The sequence below is a fragment of the Hemitrygon akajei genome, chromosome 7 (assembly GCF_048418815.1).
Source record: "Hemitrygon akajei chromosome 7, sHemAka1.3, whole genome shotgun sequence".
NCBI classification, from domain to species: Eukaryota; Metazoa; Chordata; class Chondrichthyes; order Myliobatiformes; family Dasyatidae; genus Hemitrygon; species Hemitrygon akajei.
In genome coordinates, this window is record NC_133130.1 from 15,806,064 (window position 1) to 15,828,990 (window position 22,927).

Consider the following 22,927-nt stretch of genomic DNA (forward strand, 5'->3'; position numbering starts at 1 on the left):
CCACTGCATCTCCTTTATCTATCCTACTTGAAATCTCCTCAAAGAATTCCAAAAGGTTTGTCAGGCAAGATTTTCCCTTAAGGAAACCATAGTGACTTTGTCCTATCTTGTCCTGTGTCACCAAGTACGTACTCCATAACCTCATCTTTAACAATTGACTCCAACATCTTCCCAACCACTGAGGTCAGGCCACCTGCTCTATAATTTTCTTTCTGCTGCTTCCTCTAGTCTTAAAGATTGGGGTGACATTTGCAGTCTTCTATTTCTATGGCACCATGCCAGAGTCCAATGATTTTTGTAAGATCATTACTAATGTCTCTACAATCTCTATCACTACATCTTTCAGAACCCTATCGGCAGTTCATCTGGTCCAAGTGACTTACATACCCTTAGGTCTTTCAGCCTTTTGAGTACCTTTGCCCTTGTAACAGTAACAGCATTCACTTCTCTTCCCTCACACTAGTCAACATCTGGCACATTGCTAGTGTCCTCCACAGTAAAGAATGATGCAAAATATTCATTTAGTTCATCTGCCATCTCCTTGTCCCCCATTATTATCTCTCTGGCCTCATTTTCTAGCTGTCCTATATCCACTTTCATCTTTTTACAAAATACACACCTGAAAAAGCTTTTGCTATCCACTTTGATATAGTTTGCTAGCTTGCTTTTATATTTCATTTTTTCCCTCCTAATGATTCTTTTAGTTACTCTCTGTAGGTTTTTAAAAGTTTCTCAATCCTCTATCTTCCTGCTAACTTTGCTTTGTTGTATGCCTTCTTTTTTGCTTTTACACTAGCTTTGACTTCCCTTGTCAGCCACAGTTGTAATATTTTGCCATTTGACTATTTCTTCATTTTTGGAAAACATCTACCTTGTACCTTCCTAATTTTTCCCAGAAACTTACACCATTGCTGCTCTGCTGTCATCCCTGTCAGCATCTCTTTCCAATCTACTTTGGGAAATCTCTCTCATACCACTGTAACTTCCTTTATTCCACTGAAATGGCATAATTTACTTTCTCTTTAACAAATTTCAAGTTGAACTCAATCATATTGTGATCACTGACTCCCAAGGGTTCCTTTATCTTATGCTCCCTAACTGCCTCCAGTTCATTACATAACATCCAATTAAGTATAGCTGATCCCCAAGTAGGCTCAATGAAAAACTGCTCTAAAAAGCCATTACTTAGACATTCAACAGACTCACTGTCTTGGGATCCATTACCAACCTGACTTTCCCAATCGACCTGCATGTTAAATCTCCCATGGCCGTCATAACATTGCTCTTTTGACACGTCTTTACTATTTCTTGTTGAAATCTGTGGTCCACATCCCAGCTACTGTTGGGAGACTTGTACATAACTGCAATTAGGATTCTTTTACACTTGCAGTTTCTTAACTGAACCCACAAAGATTCAACATCTTTCTAATGATTTGACGGCTTTCTTTTCCAGCAGAGCCACAGCACCTCCACTGCCTACCTTCCTATTCCTCCGATACAATGTATAACTTGAATATTTAGCTCCCAACTACAACCATTCTTCAGCCACGATTTAGTGACAAACTGTAATAGTGCAACAAGATCGTCTACCTTATTTCTTATACTCCATGCTTTGATATACAACGCCTGTATTTGCTACCTTTTTTTATTCTGCATCCCTAATGCACTGATACTCACCCAGCTGGGTGCAATTTTGTTCTATTATCCGCTTTACTTTTTTACCATCTGTCCTATCCTGAGCCCCTTCCCTACTGCCAAATTAGTTTAAACCCTCCCCAACAACTCTCACAAACCTGCTCACAAGAATATTGGTTCAGGTGCAACCCATCTCTTTTGTACAGGTCACGCCTCCCCCAGAAGAGATCCCAAGAGTACCTGAAGCCCTGCCCCCTGCATCATATTCTCAGGCAGTCATTACTCTGCCAAATCATCTTGTTTCTACCCTCACTGGCAAATGGCACAGGCATTTGTTGCGAGATACAGGCAGAACTAGAAACAGTAACCTTAACTGACCATCTCTACCTGTTCTCAAGAACAAGATGCCTTTTTGAAATTCATCACTCCCCACAGGCAATGTAATGACTTCTTCTCCATAGAGAAGATGAAATGAGAAGAGTGAGGAGAGGTTAAAATACAGGACGTGGGGGCTGTGACAAACTTACGAGCCTGAGTGATGGTGTGGGACAGAGGTAGGAATTTCTTTGATAGTTGGCACAAAAAAATGGATCAATACTCATCAACCATAATGTGTAAGAGATCAACACAGAGACATGCCTTCACAGCAAAAGCCTACCGTTTCCCAGCACAACCAATGGTTAACAAATTTTATGACACTTGCCCGTGATAATAAACCAGATTCTCATCCTAACTTGCTACATATCCAGTTGACATTATTTGGGCTCAAACTTCAACTTTTTGACACACTTTGTAAGCACACACCCAGGAGATCAATACTGCAGCACAGAGTTGCTGCAATATTTATCACAAATAATTGCACAGGCACTCTGAGTGCCAAGCTCACAGCAGGATCCTTCAGGCCATGAGACAAAATTACACAGCAGTGACGGAGAAGGTTTTACCCGTCATGTTGCAGGTTCGCTGGTTACTCTCAAAGTGGTACTGTCGCCGTGCTTGTGCAATGTACTCTGCCGCTTCTCGCTCTTGAAGGTCTCGGAGCTTCTTTTGTGCATATTTCCCCAACAGGTATGCACCTAAGAGGGAAAACAAAGCTCTTAAAAGTTGTAATAGTCATGGCACATAAACAGCCCAACTAGTATATGCCAAACTATTACTCTGCCTAGTCCTATCAAACTGCACTCAGACCATAGCCCTCCCATCTATGTATAGTACATATCCCAATTTCTCTGAAATGTTGCAATCGAACATATATCTATCACTTCTGCTGGCAGCTCATTCCACACTATTAACATCCTCTGAGTGAAGAAGATCCTCTCAGATTCCCTTAATCATTTCAGCTTTCACTCTTAATCGATGAGCTCACCCGAGCTCAGTGGAAAAAGCCGCCTTGCATTTACCCTATCTATACTCCTCATAATTTTGTAAACCTCTTACAAATCTCTCCTCATTCTCCTGTGCTGTATGAATAAAATCCGAACCTATTCAACCTTTCCCAAACTCAGGTCCTCAAGTCCTGACAATATCTTTGTAAATTTTCTTTGTACACTTTCAATTTTATTGATACTTTTCCCCGTAAGTAGGTGACCAGAATGACACACAATACTACAGATTTGGCCTCACCAATGTCTTATAAAACTTTAACATTATATCCCAACTCCTGGACTCAATACGCTGGTTTATGCAGGTATATGTGCCAAAAGCTCTCTTTATGACCCTCTATGTACTTTATTATTTGTTAAGTCTGCAGACTGCTATGTATGTTTTTAAATGTTGCTGCTGTACCAAAAGAATTTCCCACTCGGAATCAATAAAGTACTTATTATCATAATTATCTACCTGTGAGACCACATTCAAGGAACTATGAATCAGTATTGCCAGATTCCCTTGTTCGAATACATTCTTCAGTGCTCCTACCCTGGTTTGTCCTCCCAAAGCGAGGGGAGGACTTCTCTAACACTTGTCTGTATTAAATCACACTAAATAAAAACAATAATGTTGAGTACCTTTGCTCCCTGTACCCTCTCTCCCCAGTTTCTACCCTCCCACCCATTATCTCTTCCTCACTGCCTCTTCTCACCTACACTTTTCCCCATTCTCTCTTCTCACCTACACTTTTCCCCATTCTCTCTCCCCACCCACCCATCTCCCCTTACTCTCACCCACCCTCCCCCCTCACTCTCCTCTTACCTTCCCTTCCAGGCACTCACTTCTTCCCGATCCCCCTCACCCCCACTGTCCCCCTCCCTTCTTCCCCCACTCCCTCCCCTACGTTCGCCTCTGTCCCCTTACACTCCCCCACATCCACCCTTCTCCCCTACCATACTCTCTCCCCCACACCCACCCTTCCCCCCACCATACTCTCCCCCAACACCCACCTTTCTCTCCCCAATCTATTTTCACTTCACCCCCATGTCTCAACTCCATACTTTTTCACCACTCCCCTTCCCCCACCACACACACAATCTGTATTCCCTGATTTTTACCTCCGATCAGGGCTCCAGTGAACAGGAATTTCCTGCGGTGCCGCTTGACGAAGGCCCAGGCCGAGTGCAGCATACTGCAGCCGGGAGCAGCGCAGAGGTCCGAGGCCGGCCCGGTCCCTAGGGGTGGTGGTAGTTGGAGGGGGGGGGGTTCAGTCCTGGCTCCGGGAGGGGTAGATGAGGGAACGGGGTGTAGTGACACTGGCGCCCGCCCGCCGGCGCCGCGCGTTCCCGATCCTGATCCGCGTGCCCCCCGCGCTCCAGATCCCGATCTGGCGCCCGCGCTCCGGGTTTCGCAGCAGATCGAAGATCCGGATCCGGGTCTAACTCAGGCAGCGCTAATTAATCTCAGCTTCTATTGTCACGGCTTTCTATCTGACACATCAAAGCGTTGGCTTCAGATCACTTCCACCGGATTTATTCCTTTAATTCGGATTAATCTCCAATTTGAGAGGGGATCCGGCTCCTTGTTTTCCTGCGTCCCACTAAAATATCGGCCCCCACAACTGCATTCTCTGACAATTGTTCCACATCCAAGTCACCCCATTTAACAGCAGGGAAATAACTAACGCATTGAGTTTTCACCACAGAGTGAAGACTGTTGATTCATATTTCTTTGAAATTTACGGCTCAGGACCCTGTAATCATTCCACGAGGGGTGATATTCCTCTACAGGAAAGTCCGTTCGTATCTGTCCGGCCGAAGCCAATGATTTCCGTTTTCTGGTGCTTATCGCATGGAAGTTCTGGGTGGTGAAGGAGAGAGGGGAGCGGGAAAAGTTTACTGTGAGTTTGGGGGAGAACGAGGAGGAGACGGTTCCTGTGGGATAGGAGGAGAAGGAGAAAGAAGAAAAGGGCCCTATCAATTTGGGGGAGAAAGAGGAGATGGAGGAAGATGTCTCCATGAGGTTGAACAACGAGGAGGAGAGGAGCCCTCTGAAGTTGTAGGAGGAGGGGGAAAGCATCCCTGTAAGTTTGAACGAGGAGGAGAATGTCCCTGTAAGATCGGAGGAGGAAGAGGAGAAGGAGAACGAGGACTCTGTGAGGTCGGAGGAGGTTGTGAAGGTTCTTGTGAGGTTGGAAGAAGAAGACGAGGAGGAAGAGGTGGCAGCAGTGGTCCCAGTGAAGCTGGGGTGAAAGGAGGTCCCTGTAAGGGAAGGGCAGAAGGAGGGGAAGGACATACCCGTGAGGTCAGGATCAGGACCCCTAATAAAGGTGAGGTTGGGATTCAAGCAACAGGAGGTACCGGTGAGAAAGGGGTTGGAAATGTGGAGCTCAGTGCGGAGGCCCGAGGGATTCACGACAACAGAGAGGATGTCAATAAGAAAGAGTTTTGCCTGCCCAGTCAAGAAGAACAGCAGAGCTGGATGGAGCAGGCATTGAGTACGGTGAGAAAGTGTTTTTCTAAGTATTTACAGGCATTCTTCTAAACCAAAGATAGTGAATTGAAATCCTGAGTATGAAATTTAGTGTAACACTCCAATTCCGTATTGAGAGCATGCCACACAATATAGCTATTTGTGTGCTATTGCCACAATGCCACAATTTGTGTGCTATTGTGTGCATGCCACACAATACACAATTTGGCCTACGATGTTTAGCTGAGCCAAACAAATTAGTAATCAAAAGGCCAACTAAACTCATGCCTATATAATGTCCATACCTCTCCATTTTTCTCACATTCATGTGCCTGTCTGAGCTCATCTTAAAAGTACCTAATGTGCAGTATCTGTCTCTACCACCACCACAGGCAGTGTATTCCAGGTACCCAACTCTCTCTGTAAAATAAACCTTGCCTCTAACATCACCTTTAAAATTATCCCCTCTCTTAAATCAGAATCACCTTACTACCAGTGTGTGAAACAGACCAGAAATGACTGGCATGGTGCTAAGCACAGAACACAGGACAATATAGCAGACGATACAATAGCAGCCAACAATTTACAAGACAATAGTGCAAACAGCCATGAACAATCAACACTTAGCAGAATGGTCACATGTGCAAACATCAATAATCAAACTTAAATAAATGTGAAGATATGAACAGACTCAATAATTACCAACAGAACAAGGAGAGCAGGAAAGACCATCTTACAGATGTTGTGCAGGGACAGTTAGGGTATTACACCTGTGTGAGTTTTGTTGAGAAGTTGGATAGCTACAGGAAAAGAAGCTTCGGAGATGATGTGGCATCTTGGTGGTGATGCATGTCCTCTGGTAGTAGACAATTCAACGTTGTGTACTCTATGCCTTACATAATCTTATAAACCTCTATCAGATCTCCTCTCAGCCTCCTCCGTTCCAGAGAAAACAACCCTAGTTTATCCAACCTCTCATCAAAGGTGTCTTCTTTCTACCTTTCCTCTCTTTCAGTTGGAGACAAAACACCACCACCCGAGAGAAAATAACTCCTCGATCACAGCCTTTATTAAATATGATCAGGAATTTCTCCCAGTCATGAGTCATCTCTCAATCGCCATCACTGAAATTGATTATCAGCTAATAGTCTCATTCATTGCTTACATATTTTGTCTGCGAATTCACAAGCCTGCTGGAGGCTGGAGGCCAAAGGTGGCCTGTCCTGACGTTAGAGGACTGTGCGTGGGTGGAAGGGAGGAACGTGGCTTGTTTTGCTGTCACTGCTTTATCGCCTGGTAGGCTCTGTTTTGTTGTGCTCTGTGTTACTGCTGAAAATTGTGGGCAGACTTGTTGGCAACTGACTGTGTTACGACTCTTGCGGACTGCCCCCAGCGCACCTGCAGCTGTGTTCAGAATTAGGTTCAATACCACTGGCATATGTTGTGAACTGTGTTATTTTGTGGCAGCACATACAGCACTGTGCAAAAGTCTTAGGCACATTATATAGAGCCTGAGACGTTTGCTCAGTACTGTAGTCAGTTTAAGTAAACAGACATACTTTATTGATCCCAAGGAAAATTGGGTTTCATTACAGTCGCACCAACCAAGAATAGTGTAGAAATATAGCAATATAAAACCATAAATAGTAATAGGTAAATTATGCCAAGTGGAAATAAGTCCAGGACCAGCCTATTGGCTCAGGGTGTCAAACTAGACCTAAATTATTTCTGAGGTACTTTCCGCAACAAACTCTGACCTAGATCAGTTTTAGCATATAACCAACAGCTTGGTGAAAGACACTCCTATGCGATCATCAGACATAGGAGCAGAATTAGGCCGTTCAACGCATTGTCTGTTCTGCCATTTCATCACTTCTAATCCATTTCTCTCTCAAACCCATTCTCCTGATTTATCCCCATAACCTTTCACACCTTGACTAATCAAGTACCTGTCAACCACTGCCTTAAATACACCCAATCTCCCAGCCTCCACAGTTGCCTGTGCAAAGAATTCCACAGATTCGCCACTCTCTGGCTAAAGGAATTCCTCCTCGTCTCCATTCTGAAAGGATGTCCCTCTAGTCCAAGACTTTCCCATTATAGGAAACATCCTTTCTACAGCCACTCTTATCTATCCCCTTCAACATTTGATACGTTACAATGAGATTTCCCCTCATTCTTCTGAATTCCAGTGAGTACAGGCCCAAAACAATCAAACACTCCTCACATGATGAGCCTTTCATTCCCAGAATCATTTTCGTGAGCCTCCTTTGAATCTTCTCCGATGTCAGTACATCCTTTCTAGGATAAGGGGCCCAAATCTGCTCACAATACTCCAAGTGAGGCCTCACCAGAACCTTATAAAGCCTCAGCATTACATCCTTATTTTAATATTATATCCTTTCAAAATAAATGCTAACATAGCATTTCCATTCCTCACCACCAACTCAACCTGCAAGTTAACTTTTAGAGAATCCTGCAAAAGGACTCACAAGGCGCTTTGCACCTCGGATTTTCAAATTTTCTCTCTGTCTTGAAAATAGTGTATGCATTTTTTCCCTCCTTCTAAAGTGCACTACTATGCACTTCCTGACATTGTATTCCATCTGCCACTTCTTTGCCCATTCTCCTAATCTGTCTGAAGTATTTTCTAACTGCTGCCGTTTCTTAACTCTCTCTAAAATGTTTCTGCTTCTTTATAGTCTGACCCATGGTTGAAGCAGGTATATTAACATGTGAAATTCATCATCGGCACCAGCCTACCCATAATCAAGTACGTATATACAGAAATGAGCCTGAACAGGGTCAGTAACATGAAGAATCCTACCCAACCTGCTCATGGACTGTTTGTCCCACTCACATCAAGGAAGAGGCTACGTAGCATCCACGCCAGAACCACCAGACCTAAAAACAGTTACTTTCCCTAGGCAGTACGGCTGATCAACAACTTGACCATTAACCCAATTAACCCACCCCTCACACCCTCAACCTACCACTACTTTATCATTTTCTATCAATACAGAAACTCCTGTACCTAGTGTCACATGATGGGCATACAGCAATCTATTGATATAAGCTACCTGATGTATTTATTGTGTTTTTAATATTATTATTATTATTGTGTTCATTTTTGTGCTGCATAAGATCCAGATTAACAATTACTTTGTTCCCCTTTGCACCTGTATGTTGGAAATGACATTAAGCAGTTTTGAATCTTGACAGATACATAGATAGGAAAGGTTTAGACCAGGGGTCCTGAACCTTTTTTATGCCATGGACCTATTTGTCAGTCCGGTGAAGCCTATGGACCCCTTCTCAGAATAATGTATTTAAATATATAAAATAAAGTGCATAGGATTATAAAATCAACTGATTAAATTGAAAACAAGAGAAGATCTGCAGCTGATGGAAATCGAAGCAGCACACACAAAATGCTGGCCAGGCAGCATCTATGGATAAAAGTACAATTGACGTTTCAGGCCGAGACCCTTTAGCAGGACTGGAGGAAAAAAGATGAAGAGTCAGAGTTAGAAGTTGGGGGGAGGGGAGGAAGAAACACCAGGTGGTGGGTGAAACTGGGAGGAGGGAGGTGAAATTAAGAGCTGGGAAGGTGGTTGATGAAAGAGATACAGGGCTGAAGAAGGGGTGGGGGCAGGGATCCATAGGAGAGGACAGAAGGCTATGGAAGAAAGAAAAAGGGGATAAGTACCAAAGATAGGCGATGGGCATATTAGATTAAAATTCAGTTAACAAAACATATTAAAACTAATTTGTGATTAGTAATATATGTGCTTCTTTATTAATACATTAAATAATAAGACTGTGCATTTAAAAGTAGCCAAGTTAAAATTTTAAAGGATATTGGTGCTTAGCCTGAAAAAGAACAGAAACAATATTTTGCTGTAAATGATAGGGTTGAGATATTTGTAACCACTGTAATGTGTTATGAAAATATCTGTGATTTCTATTGATAACAAAGTCACAGGTACTGCTAATACTACTGTGCTTTGTTGCCTACATTCATAATTAAAGGAAATTCTAAATTTCAGTAGAGATTTGTAAAAATAAAGGTATAAACTTTTTCCCATCGAAGTTCATGGACCTCCAGGAAACTCTCCACAGACCCCCAATTAAGAATGACTAGTTTAGAGGGATATGGGTCCAATTCGGGTAAAGAGGATTAGCTTAGATTGGCATCTTGGTTGACATCATCTGGTTGGGCCAAAAGACCTGTTTCCTTACTGTATAATTCTGATTGATCGGAAATGCTTTTCCTTTACTGTCTTTGTCTCAGTTGTTAATGATTACCTTTCCTCTCTCTCAAATACAAGAGATTCTGCAAATGCTGAAAATCCAGAGTGACACAAGAACATCTACGGAAACAATCAACGTTTTGGCCAAAATCATCAAATGCTTATTTCTTTGCGTACATGCTGCCTGACCTGCTGAGTTCCTCCAGTGTTTTGTGTGTGTTAGTTTCCACTTCCTTTCCATTTTACCAATCCTTCCGAAAAGTTGAGTATCTTGTAATGTTTAATTTTCAACCTTGGTCCCTTCTCCACCCTATCTCTTGAAGTACTATCAAATTACACCCGTTTGCTTCTGTTCATCATATGGCTGGCATTCCACAGTATGACTGACCAGAGGTTAGTTAGGTGTTGACAGAAACAGTGATACCATTGAGCACACTTACATGAGGTGCTGCCACAAGAAAGCAACATCCATCCCGCCTCCCAGCAAAAAAAAAAGAATAAAAGCAAAATAAGCAAATCCCTCCTCCCGCACAAAAAAAAAACAAAACGAATCAGGCACATCGACTCCCAAATCCTCCTCCCCCACACAAAAACAGACGAGACGATAGGCGAAAAAGCACTGAATATAAAAACTATAGACTGAAAAATAAAGTCTTTAGTTCAAAGTCTATATCTAAAACACAGAAAAAGCCTGGGCAACACTCTCCCGGTGCAGCAGCAGGCTCTCCCCTCTCCGGTATCGATTAATAGACGGGCAGGTCTGCATTTGCTTCGATGCTTCATTCTTCCCCGTTGCATGAATCAGCGAACAATGGGAGGAGTTCTAATCGGTGAAATGGAACCAAACATCGCCTTGCTCCCCTTCCTGCCGCCTGCTCACTAGGATGTTCCCTCATGCTGTCTCTGCCTCCCAGAATCCTCTCAGAGACTGCAGAGCGCCGGAATGCCCAAACGACTTCCAAACTTCCATACTCACCTTGATGTTTCAGCCTCCCTAGTCACTTTAATTGGTGAACAATGGAAGCTAAAATCAATGAAATGGAGTTGAACATCAGCTCGTGCGTCATCCTACAGCCTTCTCGCCACTAGGTTCGCTCATGCTACCTCTGCCTTCCGAAATCCCCTCGGACATTGCGGAGCGCTGAAGCACCCAAGCAATCTCCAAACAACAAAACACGGGCTCTAACAGTTCCAGAATCCAATGCAAAACGAGAAACAAATATATAAGACATAAAAGAAGTGAAAAAGATGGTTTTATGATCTATCCAGATGTTGCCAACCACAACTCATGTTCTTGCTATTATTTATTTATATATTTTTAAAATTATTGTTGTTGGTAGTATTATTGTTATATTTACACAGTTTGTCTCCTTTTATAAATCGGTTGTTTGTCAGACTTTGTGTTGTCTTTGATTCTGTTGTTTTTTTTTGTTTTACTGTGAATGCGTGCAGGAAAATGACTCTCAATGTAGTATATGGTGACATATCACATCTTCTAGCTTGTGCTCCTTCATCTCACCCCCACCGTATTCCCACTTCCTTTCCAGTCCTGCAAAAGGGTCTCAGCCCGAAATGTCAACTGTTTATTCATTTCCATAGGTGCTGCCTGACCTGCTGAGATTATCCAGCATTTTGTGTGTATTTCTCTGGACTTACAGCATCTGTTGAATCTCTTGTGTTTATGACTTGCTGCTCCACTGCAAAGTTTCTTCAAGAGATGGCTACCTTGAAGAAGTTTAAATCTTCTCTTCAACAGGAGTTTGGGGGGATCCTCTCTCACTGCTCCCCCCCCCCACCCCTGGTGATCTCTACTGCCCTCCAACTCTTCGACTGTGTGTTCACCTAGACTTGCACCTCTCCTAGCTTGTACTCCTTCTTCTCCTTATTCTGGCATCTTGCCTCTTCCGCTTCAGTCTCCAAGAAGGATCTCAATGTCAACTGCTTATTCGTCTCCATAGATGTTACCTGACCTGCTGAGTTCCTCCAGCATATTGTGTGTGTTACCTATGGTGACGTACAGTGATACTAGAAAGTTTGTGAACCCTGTAGAATTTTCTCTATCTTTGCACAGATATGACCTAAAATGTGATCAGTTCTTCGTGTAAGTCCTAGATAAAGACAACCCAATTAAATAAATAACACAAAACGTTATACTTGTTCATTTATTTATTGAGAAAAATACTTCAATATTACATGTATTTGATGGAAAAAGTATGTGAACCTCTGGGGTAATGCCTCATACAAAAGAAAAGAAAATTTGTATTTTGTAATGGCCGAGTCAAAGTCTGTCCTTATTCCTATAAAAATGTTGTGGAGGGATGGAGCAAGCAGTTCATGGGAGGAAGCCCACCAACATCCCAGAGTTAAAGCAGTTTTGTAATGGCCTAAAATACCTCCAAGCCGATATGCAGGACTGATCGACGGTTACTGGAATCTTTTGGTTGAATTTATTGCTGTATAAGAGGTGGTTGGGGGGGGGGGGGGTCACACCAGTTACCAAAAGCAAAGGTCCACATACAAAGGTACAACAGATAAATGTAATATTGGATCATTTTTATCAATAACTAAATGTTTTTGAGTTATTGATTTAATTGAATGCTCTTTATCTAGTTTTAGACTTGTGTGAAGATCTGATCACAGTTTAGGTCATATTTATGCAGAAATAGAGAAAATTCTACAGGGTTCACAAACTTTCTACCATCACTGTAGGTACTCTGATAATAAATTTACGCTGAACTTTTTGAACATTGAATCAGAGCCTAGAAAACTGCCTCAGCATTTGATGCAGGTGAAGGTTCAGGCATCATTTGAAAACCATAGACAAAGGAGGACAGTGATTTAAAATAGTGCATTGAGACCCTTAAATGCTTAATGTTTATTAATGGGATTCAAAAGGCTAAGTTAAGGTGAGATGTACTATTTCAGAACAAGCAGTGTATCAGTTTAGAGCAGACAGGTTTCAAGATGGGAGTCTCCCAGCCAATCCTACTATGGTCAGCTAGCGCCATTCCATTTAATCACAGCAGCTTGTCGCTGTTGAATATTTTCCATCCCTGAAGAAAGAAGAGAATCGGAATCAGGTTCATTATCACTGCCTTATATGATGTGTGGGGTGTATAGGGTATTTTGATAGAGGCTTGTGTCCATTCTGGGGCAGCTCATTCACCAGACACCCAGCTCTCAGATGTGGCTCCAAGTTACTGTTTGCATTTGACAGAGGCCACACCCCAGTACACTCCTTCAAAAGACAGGCTAAACCTGCTATCAAGGACACATCTGTATATACAGAAAGGTGCCAGAAAAGGGCCAACAATATCATGAAGGGTCCCACCCATCTGCCATGGACTGTTTGTCCCACTCCCATCAGGGAAGAGGTTACCTAGTATTCACACCAGGACCAGCAGACTCAAAAATAGTTACTTTCCCCAAGCAGCAAGACTGCTCAACATCTCTGCCCACTAACTCCACCACTACTTTATTATCTCCTGTCAGTTACATTGTGCACAGCCCAGCGCCTCTTTAATGGGCATACTGTACAATCAATCTGAGTAGATAAGCTACCTTATGTATTGTGACGTTCTGGGTGAGGGCCTGGTCAACAGCTCACCCCTGCATTTCTAATGACCAGTACTGTTAACCAGTACAGTTCTTGTGTTAAAATGCTTTTGTGGGATTATGGTGGGAAGTTCCAGTTCGTTTATTGTTACATTTTAGCTTGGGTGATACAGTTATTTGCTTGTGTATTTGTGGGTCACCCTGACTGTAACCGGGGTGTGATGGTCACCTCCCCCGTCGGTGTGAGATGGGTGGGGTTCACTCTCCGGGTTATGGCATCTGGTCTGTTTTGTGTCTATCACAATAAAACGGTTGTTGAATTAAGGAGTTGCCTCTCCTGTCATTTTGGACCAAATGCTCGCCACAGTATTTATACTTATTGTGTTTTTTATTGTTGTTATTATGTTCTTTGCCTTTTGTGTTTTTTTTTTGGTGCTGTATCGGATCCGAAGAAACAATTATTTCATTCTCCTTTACACTTGTGTACTGGAAATGACATTAAACAATCTTGAATCTTAACTCCATCCAAAGTGGTTCTACTGTTTGACTTACAACACGCTGGAGTTGTAAATCCTCCAGCATGTTGTACATGTTGCTTTGACCCCAGCATCTGCAGAGTATTTTGTGTCTGCTGTTTCACTGTCTGACCATTGGTTAAGGCAGATACATTAATGACATTTAAATGATATTTGGACAGGTACATGGCAGAGGGATATGGGTCAAACACAGGCGAACTTAGATGGTCTAAATTAGTTTTTACACTTTCATCTGCATTGTTATTGTTTTTTCAACACACTTGAGCTCAACTCAATGATTTAATCTGTACAAATTCCACAACATATGGATTCACTTTCCGGGACTCTACAACTCGTGTTCGCAATATTGTTTATTTTTATTATTATTGTTATTTTCACATCGGTTGTTTGTCAGTCTTTGTATGTGTGTAGTTTTTCATTGATTCTGTCGTATTTCTTTATTCTAAATAAGCTGTGGGGGAGGGTTTAAACTAGCTTTGCTGGGGGATGGGAACCGAAGTGAAGAGGCAGAGGATGGGGCACTTGGCGCACAAGTAGAGCCAGCTTGTAGGGAATTTGTGAGGAAGGGTAAGTAGGTGACAGAGTAAAGAGCACTCAGACCGATGGTTTGAGATGTGTCTATTTTAATGCAAGGAGTATCAGAAAAAGGTGGATCATTACGTGGAACTATGAGCTTGTGGCCATTGCTGAGACTTTCATATCTTGGGCAGGAATGGCTGCTGAGTGTGCCAGGCTTTAGATGTCTCAAAAAGGACAGGGAGGGAGGCAAAAGAGGCGGAGGGCCTGGCATTGCTCATCAGGGATAGTGTCACGGCTGCAGAAAAGGAGGAAGTCATGGAGTCGGTGTAGATTGATAGAACATATATGGAATAGTACAGCACATTATAGGCCCTTCGGCCCACAATGTTGTGCCGACCCTCAAACACTGCCTCCCATATCACCCCCCCCCCCACCTTAAATTCCTCCATATACCTGTCTAGTAGTCTCTTAAACTTCACTAGTGTATCTGCCTCCACCACTGACTCAGGCAGTGCATTCCATGCACCAACCAGTCTCTGAGTAAAAAAACCTTCCTCTAATATCCCCCTTGAACTTCCCTCCCCTTACCTTAAAGCCATGACCTCTTGTACTGAGCAGTGGCGCCCCAGAGAAGAGGTGCTGGCTGTCCACTCTGTCTATTCCTCTTAATATCTTGTACACCTCTATCATGTCTCCTCTCATCCTCCTTCTCTCCAAAGAGTAAAGCCCTAGCTCCCTTAATCTCTGATCATAATCCATACTCTCTAAACCAGGCAGCATCCTGGTAAATCTCCTCTGTACCCTTTCCAATGCTTCCACATCCTTCCTATAGTGAGGCGACCAGAACTGGACACAGTACTCCAAGTGTGGCCTAACCAGAGTTTTATAGAGCTGCATCATTACCTCGCAACTTTTAAACTCTATCCCTGACTTATGAAAGCTAACACCCCATAAGCTTTCTTAACTACCCTATCTACCTGTGAGGCAACTTTCAGGGATCTGTGGACATGTACCCCCAAATCCCTCTGCTCCTCCACACTACCAAGTATCCTGCCATTTACTTTGTACTCTGCCTTGGAGTTTGGCCTTCCAAAGTGTACCACCTCACACTTCTCCGGGTTGAACTCCATCTGCCACTTCTCAGCCTACTTCTGCATCCTGTCAATGTCTCTCTGCAATCTTCGACAATCCTCTACACTGTCTACAACACCACCAACCTTTGTGTCGTCTGCAAACTTGCCAACCCATGGATGGAAGTCCAAAACAGAAAGGGGGCAATAACTCTACTGGGTGTTTTTTATAGACCCCCCAATAGTAACAGAGACATTGAGTAGCAGGTAGGGAGGCAGATTCTAGAACAGTGCAATAATAATAGGGTTTTTGTAATGGAAGGTTTTAACTTTATTTCAGTCGTCATCATGATTATTTTCATGAACAGAAACACTGTGGATTCAGAGCTCCGCCACCGGGTCCTAACGTCCACTGCACGGAGACAGGTTAAGTAAGGTCTGGGGTTCTGCTGGTTCCTAAGGTCCACCGCATTGGGACAGGTTGAATAGGGAGCTTGAGCATCTGTGTTTTTTGGTATCCGCGAAGGGTCCGGGAACCAATCCCTCGCGGATAAGGAGGGCCGACTGTATATTAAAAAAGTGAGGTAGTGTCCAAGGGTTCAATGTCCATATGTGAATCGGATAGCAGAGGGGAAAAAGCTGTTACTGAATCGCTGAGTGTGTGCCTTCAGGCTTCTATATCTCCTCCCTGATGGTAGCAGTGAGAAAAGGGTATGCCCTGGGTGCTGGAGGTCCTTAGTAATTGATGCTGCCTTTCTGAGACACTGCTCCTTGAAAATGTCCTGGGTACTTTGTAGGCTAGTACCCAAGATGGACCCAACTAAATTTACAATCCTCTGTAGTTTCTTTCGGTCCTGTGCAGTAGCCCCTCCACCCCCATATCAGATAGTGATGCAGCCTGTCGGAATACTCTCCGTGGTACATCTATAGAAGTTTTTGAGTGTATTTGTTGACATGCCAAATCTCTTCAAACTCCTAATGAAGTATAGCTGCTGTCTTGCCTTCTTTATAACTGCATTGATATGATGGGACCAGGTTAGGTGTTCAGAGATCTTGACACCCAGGACTTGAAACTGCTCACTCTCTCCACTTCTGATCCCTCTGAGAATTGGTATGTGTTCCTTTGTCTTACCCTTCCTGAAGTCCACAATCAGCTCTTTCATCTTACTGATGTTGAGTGCCGGGTTGTTGCTGCAGCACCACTCCACTAGTTGGCATATCTCGCTCCTGTACGCCTTCTCATCACTACCTGAGATTCTACCAAGAATGGTTGTATCATCAGCAAATTTATAGATGATATTTGACCTATGCCTAGTCACATAGTCATGGGTATATAGAGAGTAGAGCAGTGGGCTAAGCACACACCCCGGAGGTGTGTCAGTGTTGATCATCAGCAAGGAGGAGATGTTATCACCAATCCACACAGATTGTGGTCTTCCGGTTAGGAAGTCAAGGATCCAATTGCAGAGGGAGGGACAGAGGCCCAGGTTCTGCAACTTCTCAATCAGGATTGTGGGAATGTTGGTATTAAATACTGAATAGCATCCTGTTTGTGTTGTCCAAATGGTCTAAAGCCAAGTGAAGAGCCATTAAGATTATATCTGCCATTGACCTATTGTAGCGATAGGCAGATTACAATAGGTACAGGTCCTTGCTGAGGCAGGAGTTCAGTCTAGTCATGACTAATCTCTCAAAGCATTTCATCAGTGTAGATGCGAGGCTACTGGGCAATAGTCATTAAGGCAGCTCAGAAGAAAAGAAAAGCTTACAAAAGGTTCAAGAAACTAGGTACTTGTAGAGTTTTAGAAAATTACAAGGTTGCCAGGAAGGAGCTTAAGAATGTAATGAGAGCTAGAAGGGGCCATGAGAAGATCTTGGTGAGCAGGATGAAGGAACAACCAAGGCATTCTACAAGTATGTGGAGGGCAAGAGGATGAGCCGTATGAGAACAGGACCAATATGTTGCGATAGTGGAAATGTGTGCATGGAGTCGGAGGAAGATAATGGAGGTACTTAATGAATACTTTGCTTCAGTATTCACCAGGGAAAAGGACCTAGGCAATTGTGGGGATATTTACAGCAGACTGAAATGCTTGAACAAATAGACATTAAAAAAGAAGATATGCTGGAGCTTTTGGAAAGCATTAAGTTAGAGAAGTCGCCAGACTGGACGAGATATACCCCAGGCTCCTATGGGAAGCAAGGTAGGAGATTGCTGAGCCTTTGGCAATGATCTTTGAATTAACAATAGAGACAGGAGGATTGGAGGGTTGCAAATGTTGTTCTCTTGATCAATAAAAGGGAGCAGAGATAACCCAGGAAATTATAGACCAATGCGTCTTACTTCAGTGGTGGGCAAGTTGTTGGAGAACATCCTGAGAGGCAGGATTTATGAGCATTTGGAGAGACGTAATCTGATTAGGGATAGTCAGCATGGCTTTGCTAAGGGCAGGTCCTACCTCACGAGCCTAATTGAACTCTTTGAGAATGTAACAAATCAAATTGATGAAGATAGAGCAATAGATGTAGTGTATATGTATTTCAGTAAGGCATTTGATAAGGTACCCCATGCAAGGCTCATTCAGGTAAGGAGACATAGGATCCAAGGAGACCTTGCTTTGCGGATCCAGAATTGGCTAGATAGATAGATAGATACTTTATTCATCCCCATGGGGAAATTCAACTTTTTTTCCCAATGTCCCATACACTTGTTGTAGCAAAACTAATTACATACAATACTTAACTCAGTAAAAAAATATGATATGCATCTAAATCACCATCTCAAAAAGCATTAATAATAGCTTTTAAAAAGTTCTTAAGTCCTGGCGGTAGAATTGTAAAGCCTAATGGCATTGGGGAGTATTGACCTCTTCATCCTGTCTGAGGAGCATTGCATCGATAGTAACCTGTCACTGAAACTGCTTCTCTGACTCTGGATGGTGCTATGTAGAGGATGTTCAGAGTTATCCATAATTGACCGTAGCCTACTCAGCGCCCTTCGCTCAGCTACCGATGTTAAACTCTCCAGTACTTTGCCCACGACAGAGCCCGCCTTCCTTACCAGCTTATTAAGACGTGAGGCGTCCCTCTTCTTAATGCTTCCTCCCCAACACGCCACCACAAAGAAGAGGGCGCTCTCCACAACTGACCTATAGAACATCTTCAGCATCTCACTACAGACATTGAATGACGCCAACCTTCTTAGGAAGTACATTCGACTCTGTGCCTTCCTGCACAAGGCATCTGTGTTGGCAGTCCAGTCAAGCTTCTCGTCTAACTGTACTCCCAGATACTTGTAGGTCTTAACCTGCTCCACACATTCTCCATTAATGATCACTGGCTCCATATGAGGCCTAGATCTCCTAAAGTCCACCACCATCTCCTTGGTCTTGGTGATATTGAGACGCAGGTAGTTTGAGTTGCACCATATCACAAAGTCCTGTATCAGTTTCCTATACTCCTCCTCCTGTCCATTCCTGACACACCCCACTATGGCCGTGTCATCAGCGAACTTCTGCACATGGCAGGACTCTGAGTTATATTGGAAGTCTGATGTGTACAGGTGAACAGGACCGGAGAGAGTACGGTTCCCTGCGGCGCCCCTGTGCTGCTGACCACCGTGTCAGACCTACAGTCTCCCAACCGCACATACTGAGGTCTATCTGTCAAGTAGTCCACTATCCAATCCACCATGTGAGAGTCTACTCCCATCTCCGTTAGTTTGTGCCTTAAGATCTTGGGCTTGCCCGCAGAAGTTAAAGGGTGAGTGTAGATGGTTTGTATTCTGCATGGAGGATGGTGCCAGTGGTGTTCTGCAGGGATCTGTTCTGGGATCTCTCCTCTTTGTGATTTTTATACGAGGGGTGATTGATAAGTTTGTGGCTTAAGGCAGAAGTCGATTTTAGAAAACCTATGTTACGGATTCAGGCAACAATAAATATATGAGTTAGGCAGGGGTTTTTATAACAAATAACACGTTTATTAAACACTGAAAACAAACCCCCCAAAAGTAAACAAATCACTGACGTAACCGGAAATCAGCTGCTGTGCGGCAGCCTAAACAGTTCTTAAAGCAATGAATCTTAAACAGTTCTTAAAGCGATGTTGCAAAAACAGTTCTTCAAAATAGTATTGCCAAAAGTTCAAAATGCTCACAGTCCATTTAAGGGAGAGACTTTTTAAGACGATTTAAATTCTCTTTCACGTCGTGTTGCTTCGGTTCCCAAATCGAACTTTTCCCACGAAGAATTTACGTAACGAAACGAAACGGCTTAAAGGCACTGACCTTTCCTTTACAACACTGTTCTCAATCCTTTCTGATATTTCACAGGGATTAACATGAGAACAGTCAACGAATTCCTTCCGAATAAGGATCAAACAAGGTCGAACCTGTTTCACCGTCGAAATCGATTCTCCTCGATCTTTAACTCCCGAACTCCGATCTTCACTCTCCACTGATTCTCAACTAGCAGTATTGTAAAGAAACTGCTGGCATTGACCTTTTAAACTTTAGGCATTAGATAAAACTTCATCTTTCAACTAAACTGCGTCATAACATTAAATCACGCAGTGGCATGAAGTCAACATGGCAAATCCAGCCACGAACTGCCCCTCCTCACAGGGAGGGGTCCTCCTTTTATACCCTGTAAAAAAAAACCTGTCACATGACCTCTACTGGCGGGAAAATGACGTCACTCCACCATCACAAGACCATTACCTCAAGTCCAGTATAGCTTCAACCCCAGTCACGTCTCTCGTGTACACCACTGTCACGTCACGGGTACTTAACACCTAGCACATTTATTTTTCAACATAGTCCCCTCCTACATTTACACACTTGGTCCAGCGGTCGTGCAGCATACGGATCTTGGACCTCCAGAAAGTGTCCGCAGATGGGTAATTGATAAGTTCATGCCTAAGGTAGAAGGCGATGAGTTATTCAGCTTTCGTTACATGCACATGCAGTTCAACTCTTTGAGTGATTATGCAGAAAGTTTGAAGTTAACAACTCATCGCCTTCTACCTTAGGCCACGAACTTACTAATCACCTTTGAGGAGTTATTAACTTGCATGATCACTCAAAGAGTTGAATTGCATGTGCATGTAACGAGAGCTGTATAACTCATCTCCTTCTACCTTAGGCCACAAACTTATCAGTCACCCTTGCTGTGGATGCTTTCTGGAGGTCCAAGATCAGTATGCTCCGAGACCACTGGACTAAGTGTCAACAAGGACCCCACCACCCAGAACGTGCTGTGAAGTTGAATGAAGTTACCCTCTTTGGTTCAAATGCCTGAACTTGGGGGTGTTAGTCCTGAAGCTCCTGTACCTTCTTCCTGATGGCAGCAGTGATAACTTTATTCAACTTCAACATCAATGGAATGTTCATACAACCAATAGATTCACTTTCAAGAACTCTTCATCTTGTATTTTCAATATTTATTGCTTGCTTATTATTAATTCTTCTTTTTGTATTTGCAGTTTGTTGTCTTCTGAACTCAATAGTTCTATTTAATATCAGAGAAATGCATGCAATATAAATCCCGAAATTCTAGTGCTTCGCAGGCATCCACGAAAACTGAAGAGTGCCTCAAAGAATGAGTGACAGTAAAAACGTCCCCAGCTCCACTTCCCACGCACAAGCAGCAGCAAAGTCATAACCCTCCCCCACCCCTGCCGCATAAAAAGGATCAGCACCCTTCATCCACCCAAGCAAGCAATAGCAAAGCCCCAAGAAAGGCCATGAACTATAATACAGCAAGAACTAATTGTTTACTCGACAATTCAACATATTATATTCCCCCTCCCTCTCCCCCTCCCTCTCCCCCTCCCTCTCCCCCTCCCTCTCCCCCTCCCCCTCCCCCTCTCTCTCCCCCCCTCTCTCCCCTCTCCCCCTAATAAAGGGAAAAAGAGGTGTCCCTTTTTCACAGTGAGATGGCAGACACAACAAAACAACTTGCTGATTTACAGTGATAAAATCTGTTACGTAACTTTTTTCCGAGTTCGCCGACCAGAGAAACAGCAACAAACTCCTAAAACGAGAGAGAGCGCGATTCATTGAGTACAGAGCCTTCAACAGCTGATCCACTGTTCCTGATGTTCCATTTTCATCACAATGCTTCAGTTAGCAGCACCAACATAGAATCAGCCCGTCCACATGGCCGTGAAACCTCAGAACCCCGAGGACACTTAAAGAAATACTTTCTTGCTGTTTGACTCCAGAATTATGCATAAATGTACATCGGTACTAGAATAGCTCCCTTCTTACCTTGAATTACACTCAGTGATCATTTACACACTGAGTTTATGTTTGTGTTCTTCTGGTGCTGTCGCCCACCCACTTCAAGGTTTGGCATGCTGTTCTTTCAGAGATGCTGTTCTGCAAACTACTGTTGTAATGCTTGGTTATCTAAGTTACTGTTGCCTTCCTGTCAGCTTGAGCCAGTCCGACTATTAACCAAACACGAGGAGATCTGCAGATGCTGGAAATTCAAGCAACACACACAAAATGCTGATGGAACGCTGCAGGCCAGGCAGCATCTATAGGAAGAAGTACAGATGACGTTTCAGGCCGAGACCCTTCGTCAGGACTGACAAAGGGTCTTGGCCCGAAACGTCACCTGTACTTCTTCCTATAGATGCTGCCTGGCCTGCAGCGTTCCATCAGCATTTTGTGTGTGTTGCTTGACTATTAACCATGCATTTTTGCCCATAGAACTGCTTCTCACTGGATTTTTTTTGCAACATTCTCTATAAATTCTACAGACATGTGAGTGAAAATCCCAGGAGATCAGCAGTTTATGAGATATTGAAACCACTGGTCTGTCACCAACAGTTAATTATTCCATGGTCAATTTCCATTAGGTCACATTTTTCCCCCATTCTGATAGTTGGTCTGTACATAAACTGAACCTCTTGACCATAAGAACATAAGAGATAGGAGCAGGAGTAGGCCAATCGGCCCCTCAAGCCTGCTCCACCATTCAACAAGATCATGGCTGATCCAATCTTAACTCTGGTTTTCACCGAATCCCACAAGGCAACAGTGCCAACCAACAGGGCACCATGCCGCCCATTTTATTTTATTATTCATCCTGCCCAAACCCATGTGATCACCCGGGGGAAAAAAACCGAGTTGCCAATTGAGGAGAAAATATCTGGAAAATTCCTCTCCGACCCATCTAGGCTATTGAAAACTGGTCCAGGAGATCACATGGCTGATCTAAACCTAGCCTCATGTCCACTTACCTGCTCGCTCACCGTATCCCCTAATGCCATTTTTATCCAGGAAAATGTCTATCTCCGTTTTGAATTTATTGAGTGTAGTGGGTTCCACAGCTCTCTGGGGCAGTATATTCCACAGCCCCACTACCCTCTGAGTGAAGAAATTTCTCCGCATCTCAGCCTGGAACGGCATCCCCTTATTTTAAGATTATGCCCCCTAGTCCTAGTTTCACCCATCATTGGGAACATTCTCCCCGCATCCACCCGATCAAGCCCCTTCACAATCTTATATGTT

At 43.4% G+C, this 22,927-nt stretch overlaps 2 protein-coding genes across 4 annotated transcripts in view; one reads left to right on the forward strand and one right to left on the reverse strand.

The window, feature by feature from the left end:
* The window catches only part of pex3 (peroxisomal biogenesis factor 3), a 54,356-nt gene extending 50,066 nt beyond the window's left edge, over nucleotides 1-4,290 (reverse strand). The window contains exons 1-2 of the mRNA XM_073050428.1: nucleotides 4,122-4,290; nucleotides 2,580-2,711 (exon numbers count right to left, since the gene is read on the reverse strand). Coding sequence (XP_072906529.1) covers nucleotides 2,580-2,711; nucleotides 4,122-4,194 — 205 coding nt within the window. The 5' untranslated portion in view covers nucleotides 4,195-4,290. The remainder of the gene's footprint in view (nucleotides 1-2,579; nucleotides 2,712-4,121) is intronic.
* Nucleotides 4,291-4,484: 194 nt separating this feature from the next.
* Nucleotides 4,485-22,927, forward strand: part of adat2 (adenosine deaminase tRNA specific 2) — a 74,017-nt gene continuing 55,574 nt past the window's right edge. The window contains exon 1 of one of the 3 annotated variants that reach the window (XM_073050427.1): nucleotides 4,485-5,505. In XM_073050427.1, the coding sequence (XP_072906528.1) occupies nucleotides 4,855-5,505 (651 nt within the window). In that variant the 5' untranslated portion in view covers nucleotides 4,485-4,854. The remainder of the gene's footprint in view (nucleotides 5,506-22,927) is intronic. The other 2 variants (XM_073050426.1, XM_073050424.1) reach the window with 2 other exon arrangements.